Source organism: Condylostylus longicornis, unplaced genomic scaffold, assembly GCF_029603195.1.
Source record: "Condylostylus longicornis isolate FDR11 unplaced genomic scaffold, ASM2960319v2 ptg000053l, whole genome shotgun sequence".
Lineage (NCBI taxonomy): Eukaryota > Metazoa > Arthropoda > Insecta > Diptera > Dolichopodidae > Condylostylus > Condylostylus longicornis.
In genome coordinates, this window is record NW_026578022.1 from 636625 (window position 1) to 644409 (window position 7785).

The 7785-nt window shown below is 26.0% G+C and overlaps 1 protein-coding gene across 1 annotated transcript; it reads left to right on the forward strand.

Moving 5' to 3' along the window:
* Window positions 1–936: 936 nt before the first annotated feature.
* LOC129611596 (circadian locomoter output cycles protein kaput) lies at window positions 937–7466 on the forward strand. The gene is made up of 8 exons (XM_055524807.1): window positions 937–1374; window positions 4176–4324; window positions 4440–4621; window positions 4706–4925; window positions 5039–5347; window positions 5431–5888; window positions 5960–6283; window positions 6352–7466. Exons 1-8 carry the CDS (start codon window positions 1337–1339, stop codon window positions 7174–7176), a joined length of 2505 nt encoding a protein of 834 aa, XP_055380782.1. The 5' UTR covers window positions 937–1336; the 3' UTR covers window positions 7177–7466.
* The last annotated feature ends 319 nt before the right edge of the window (window positions 7467–7785 follow it).

The following is a 7785-nucleotide window of genomic DNA, read 5'->3' on the forward strand; positions in this document are numbered from 1 at the left end:
AATATGGGTATTCTATACATGGGCAAAAATAATAATTAATACCGTACATTAAATAAATTTAAAAGTGTCATCACGAAATGGCATAGAGGCAATACGGTACCACATATATTTTTTTGCTTATACATTTTAAAAGTAAAATGATTGCAAGGATACACCAATTAATTATAAAAATATTAATAATTAAAAGCATGTGAATATAGACAAACAAACAATAATGTTAAAAAATAATAATAAATTTCCTTTTTCACTTACATATTAATGTGAAATTTCCCTGCTTCTTTTATCAAAGCGTCATCTAAATTTTGTTTACCTTTTCTTATATATCACCTGTGGAATATATAATATACATACTATGTATAAATTTCATTCAAGAATTAAAAAAAAAAAAAGCAAATATGTAATAATAAAGTATAAATTACAATTACAACAACAACAATTATAAGAATTTTTTTTTTATTTTTTATTTTATTGTATTTGAAAGGTTTTTATATTTTTATTGTCTTATTTGACGTTTTAAAGTGCGTTTGCGCTATTAAACATTACGCAATTTTAATTTAATTTATAAGAAAATATATGTATTATTTATTACCTTTATATACAAGGTATTTAAGAAATAAAATGAATATTTATATATAAAAATATAAGCAGTATAGTCTGTGTAACGAAATCAAAATCATATTGAATTAATGACATTAAAAATTTGACACTGATGATGAATAAAAATGTTATTTGATTGAAATTTTGTTTTACCGCCATTGTATAGCAGTAAATATATTTTTGCTCTTAAAAAATTAAAAATATTTTAATTATTTATTGAAAAATTAATATAGAGAAAATAAAGAAAAATATTAAAATTTTCTTTAGAGAATATTAAAAAAAGAAAAATTCATAATAAAATTGATTTTTTTTTTCTGTAAATGTTTCAGAAATATTTTTCCAAGGATATACAAAAGAAGTGAATGAAATTTTAATAAATTTAAGGAATTTCAAAAAAAAAATAAACAAATTTGTGATTTAATTATTAATATTTATAAAATATTTTTAAAAAAACAAGCTATTTAAGAAAAAAAATATTTTTGATAAAATATTGAAAAAAAAAAATTTAATGAATAAAATACTTTAAAATATTCAAAAAAAGAAATTCAATTTCCTTGAAATATATATAGTGATATATACATAGTTACATAGGTATATGCATGTGTTGCATTAAAGGATTATAAAGGATACATAAGTAAACTTGTTGCATACACCTATTAATATATATACATATATTATAATATTGTTATTTAAAAAAAAATAGAAAAAAAAAAGAGGAAATATATTAAATTTAATCAAAATGGACGATGACACTGATGACAAAGATGATACAAAAAGGTAAGAGAAAATTCAATTTATTTAATTTTTAATTCATCTTATTTTTGATTTATATTTTATAATCTTAAATAATTAGTATTAATATTTTGACTATAGGTATTATAAAATATAATTTATGTATAGATTTACATATAAGAGATATACAAAGAAATTGAAGTGAGTTTGTCTGTAAAACAAATTGACTAAATAAAATTTGTATTCACTAAAAGGGTAATAAAGTAATTTAAAAATTTTTTTAATAATTAAATGTATATACATGCATAGTTAGGGTTGATTCAATGAATCATGAGCAATTAAAGTAGATCTAAATTTTTCTAATTAATAAAGTATTATATACCGATTAAAATGAATTTATATAGAGTGTTTCGTATAAGGTGACAAATGATTCTTTTATCAATTTTTTAGTAAAAAAGTGTATAGTGGGAGAAGGGTGCACATATACTCGTTTTCGAGTTACAGCGTATTGAAAAAAAAACGGTACCAGAACGGTACCAGATTTTTTCTGCATATAAATACATGGTTATAACTTTGGAACCGTGCGACATAGAATAACCATTCGAGACAGGTTTTACATGCGATTGATTGCTCTTTATTTTCGATCTTACAATAAATTTGATTTGAGCCATTGTTTTCGGAATAAAGCTCGTCAAAGTTAAAATTATTTTTTTTTTTTATTTTTTTTTTTGAAAAATTCGAAATTTGTTTTATTTTTTTGTTTTTGCTTTAGACAATGCCGCTATACAATGAGAGCTAAACTTTAACCAATATAACATTTTCTTCTATATCTCATAGTTTTGCCGACAAAACGTGTTAGATATGTTTTGAAAATAAGAGGAAAAGGCAGATTTTATAAATTTTCTTCCGATAGTTTTTCTATGTTGCTCATTTCCGAAGTTAATAAGGATTTATTTAAAAGCAGGAAAAATTTGGTAGATATCTTTTTCTTTTAGCAGGTTGTAGGTCGAAAACGAGTATAACTGTACTCTCCACCTGTATAATTTTTTGTTAGAAATTGATCAAAGAATCATCCCTGAAATTATTTGCCACCTTAGGCGAAACATTCTGCGTGAGAAACAGCATTTTTAAATAAAAGAGTTTTTAATAATTAGGTTTCAATTAAATTTTAAACTTATTTAATTATAGATAGCCGGTAGGCGCTTTCCTTTAAATTAAAGAAATGAAAAATTTCAAATTCGTGACTTGTAAAGTAGCATATTTCCTAATTAAAATTTTATCGGCAGACACATCACTGGTCATTACATTTGACAATAAGATATAACAGCTTGTTTGATTTAAAACGGATACGAAAGCCTTATTGTTCATATATGATATAACATTGCTTTTCAAATATTTTCTATATTTTTTATTGTGTATTTGTGTCTGGTTAATTAGTTGCTTTGTGTTTCAAGAACATAATTTGAATTTTTAAGTTTGACCTATTCTGATTTCCGTCGTAATCAGCAATATATATAAATGAAATTATGTATGTTTTTAAAGAGCTCATCTAGAGGATTAGTCTCGTAATTTTGTATAATTTTAGAGGATAAGTCTCGTAATGAAATAATTTAAGGAAAATCATACTGTACTATAATATTTATGATGTACACTTTAACTGATCGGCAGTTTGATCGGTTTTGTTACGTATACATCAGATTTTTAATAATGCATAATTATCCTTGAATAATAAAAAATTAAAGCAAATAATTAAGATTCATCGAAATATTTTTTTTTAAGAATTTAAATTTTCTTTAATAAATTCTCGTATTTTCTACAACAATTTCTACTCCAATTTACTTTCTTTTTCCCTTTTTTTCCTTTTGAATCTAGATTATTTGTCGAAATATCTAGATTTTTATTATTATTTTGATTGGAAGGTTTCCGGGGGTATGAGTTCTTTAATTTTTTTTAATTGTTTTTAAAATTGAAAGCAAAAAAATCGAAATGTAAAAAAAAAACAAAAAAAAAAACATTCATATAAAGCTTATGTGTAAGACTTCTGTGCATCTAACAATGAATTTAAATCATTCCCAAGGTTTTGTAGGTAGAGATATGAAGATTGATTTTTTTTCTAATAATATGCGTAGACGTGTGTCACAATTTTTAATAACATTCACACAAAAGAATTGAAAAAAAGAAGAATTTTTTTGAATTAATTATCGTACGTAAAATATTTTTCTGGGTGTGATTTTCTTACCATTTCTTTTTTAATGGAAATTAATTTTTAAATAGGTGCTTTCTTAAATTTTAATGGGTACAATTTAAAAATTGGAAATTCTGGAAATTTCCTTTAAAAATTTAAAGAAAATTTTTATACAATTTTCTGTGCTGTATTAGGATGAACTTATTTATTTGTGTGTAAGTTCAGTGAACTATAAAAATATTATTTCGAGTACTGCAGCAGTTTGAAATTTAATTAACCGCTGCAAAGGATAGTATGACTAGTTAAATAATTAATGACAACTACTTTATTTGAAAACCAACTTTTTATATGACGTTTTGTCAACTATGATGGTTATACAAAATTTGTTATAGATTTTTAGGGACTGATGTTTGTTTGCAATGTGGAAAATTTTATTTGTAATGGGAAATTTGTGTGACGTATTTCAAAATACGAATTAAATTTTTCAAGCAGTCATTCTGCTGCACTATCTTGTTCTTTCCCTTTTTTTTTTTAACCTAATTATCTTTTCTTGAATTTTCAAATATTTTAACACATAATCAAATAAAAATTTACCTAATTATGTAACCATAATTTTATCAATGAAATTCTATAGTAAAAAGTTTTATTTTATTTTTTTCAGAAAATCACGTAATCTTAGCGAGAAAAAGCGCCGTGATCAATTTAACCTTTTGGTTAACGAACTCAGTTCAATGGTTTCATCATCAAATCGTAAAATGGATAAATCAACTGTCCTTAAATCGACAATTGCATTTTTGAAACATCATAATGGTACGTCACTTGTTTTCATTTAATTTATTATACTTATTCATTTAATAAAATTTTACTTGTTTTCATTTAAATTAAGATAAACTTGATAATAATTATGGGTCTTTCTAATTTATAGAAATCGCTGTACGATCACGTGTACATGAAATTCAAGAAGACTGGAAGCCATCATTTTTATCAAATGAGGAATTTACGCATTTAATATTGGAAGCTCTTGATGGTTTTATAATAGTATTTTCATCTAATGGTAGAATATTTTATGCATCTGAGAGTATAACGTCATTATTAGGACATTTGCCTGTAAGAATTAAATCCCATAAATTGACAAAAAGATAAATTTATTATTTTATTATGAAACTTACATATTTTGTCTTTTAATTTCAGAGTGATTTATTAAGTTCAACGATTTATGATCTAACCTATGAAGAAGATCATTCTCAACTTTATAATATCCTATTAAATCCAGTTCCTGTTATAGATCCATTACAAGGGGGCCAACTTACAACTGAAAACCAAGTAAATTTTTCATGCCATTTGAAACGCGGTGGATTAGACTATCGTGAAGAAGTTTCTTATGAATTAGTACAATTTGTCGGATATTTTAGTAAGTGAATAATTAGATGAATTCAATAGTTATACCTTATCGAATATTTTGAAATTTAAAAGAAATTCTTTAAAATGAAATCGAATTTTATATATTTTTTTTCTCAATTTTAGGGAGTGATGTAGATTTAGACAATATGTTAACTAATACTCGAACCTGTTATCCGGTGGACCAAGATACAAGACTTATATTTGTTGGAACGGGGAGAATACAGACTCCACAATTAATTAGAGAAATGTCAATTGTAGATTCAACGAAGAGTGAATTTACTTCACGGCACAGTTTGGAATGGAAATTTTTATTTTTAGATCATCGAGCACCTCCAATTATCGGTTACTTGCCATTTGAAGTACTAGGTACTTCTGGATATGATTATTATCATTTTGATGACCTAGAAAAGGTGATTTTATGTCACGAAGCATGTAAGTGTTATAAAAATTTTTGCAGCGAGATTTTTATAATTTAATAATTTAATATATTTTCTTCTTATAATATTTGATTTTAGTAATGCAAAAGGGTGAAGGAAAATCTTGTTACTATAGATTTTTAACAAAAGGTCAACAATGGATATGGTTACAAACACGATTCTATATCACTTACCATCAGTGGAATTCAAAACCAGAATTCGTAGTATGTACACATCGTGTTGTTAGTCATGCTGATGTAATGAAGCAAATGCGAAATTCATGTTCAGGACCGCAAACAACGTCAAGTATTACCCAACAAATTAAAGATTCAAATCCCGATGGATCAGATATGTCAGTAACATCAAACTCGCCGGCTCCTGTCGCAAAATGGACAAGAAATTCTAGAACTTCAAAATTTTCAAGTAATGTTGGAAGCTCCTCAAGTGCTAAAAGTCGTTCCAGACATTCAGTATGTCACGGGAATGGTTCAGATTCTACTTCAATGTCCGCAGATTCACCATCAAGTCGAACTTCGGCTGTAACGCAATATAGTTCGGTATGAACTTTGTTATTGAAATCAAATAACGAAACTATGAAATTTTTTTTAAAATGAATTTTAATTTTTAGCGATCTCGAATAAGGCAGCATAGTCAAACACATCAGAAAATGTTGTTGCAACAGCAACAGCAGCAACAACAGCATCAACAACAGCAGCAACAGCAGCTTCAGCAACATCACTTAGCTGCAGCAACAATGATGCATCATCCTATGCAAGCAAGTTATTCTCCGCATCCTATGCAGCTACAACAAGGCTTAAGTCCTATACCCACTTCAACAGTAATGGGACAAACATTTATTGAACCTCAACAATATCTTACCGCCATACCAGTACAACCTGTGATAGCTCCTGCTTTTGCTCCAGCACCAAGTGCAGTCTTATCACCTTTACCAGTATGAATTAAATATTCTTATTTTTCTTTTGAATGAAAAAATTTAACAGAGCAAAAACTTTTTTTTAGGTGAATACTGACATGTTACCATCTGGTATGGTAATGACTCCAAATCAATCTCATGTTCAAGATCAACTACAACGAAAACACGAAGAGCTTCAAAAATTAATAGTCCAACAGCAAGAGGAACTTCGAAGAGTTTCAGAACAATTATTAATGGCTAGATATGGATTACTTCCACAAATAGTTGAAAGTCCTGTCACATTTACAAATGCCTCTTCATCACAATCACAACAACATCATCAGCAACAACAACATACACAACAGCAACAGCAGCCACAAGGGATGAATCGTAGTTCTGCATCTTCTTTATCTGATCATCAAATGCAACAAACAGCATCGCAAGTAATGCAACGACATCAACATAGTAATATACATTCTGTACATCCTAGTTCTCAACATGATATATCATCATCATCAGCAGCTGGTTCAATGTCAATCGGTTCTGATCATCAATCAACTATTGAACAGCAAATATCAAATCAACATTCACAATCTCAACAGTCACAACAGTCACAACAACAACAGCAACAACAACAACCACAAATGGATCCTATGATGAGTAATCAATTATCATCACAAGAAAATGAAATGATTTCTTATATGCAATTATCAACTGTATCAAATCCACATATAACTAATTTAAATATACCAGGATCTATGCAAGATCAACAAGAACATCAACAACAACAACAACAGCAACAACAACATTCTTTAAATCAACGACAATTACAAATGCCAAATGATTTAGAGATTTTACCATATCAAATGTCAACTGAACAATCACAGTTATTATTTGGTTCACCATCAAGTTCATCACGTCACAGTCAATAAAATATAAATTATTGTCTCAGGAATAATGTATTTTCTATCATTTTTGATGGTGAAAACTCAATTTTTTGGGACTTGGAATCAAATTAATTTTTAACTGAAATTTGTACTAAAATCTTATTATGAAAACTGTGTATAGTGCTTTTATTATGTTTTATTTTAATTTTAAAGAAAATTTAAATAAAAAAATGTTATTATTTAAAGCAACATTTCCAAATATTTTGTAATATTATCTAAATAATTAATAATTATTATTAGCTATGTATCTATACTTAATATCTAAGTGTATAATATTTCCAAACTTTATTATAATTTTTAATATAAAATTAGAATATTTTAGTAAGTATATAGAAAATTATATTATGTATATGAAAATGCTGAAAATGTCTTATGTGAAATTCTTAAATTTTCTAATTTTTATTAATATATATAATATGTATTTATAAAGAAAAAATTATAATAAAAATAAATTAATTTTGATAAAAATTTGATAAAAATACAAGTGTAAATTTACATAAATTAATTATGAAAAAAAAATCAATATTAAAATTAATTTCAAAACGTATAACTTTTAATATTTTCTACGGGAAAACACTTAAAATAAACTATAAT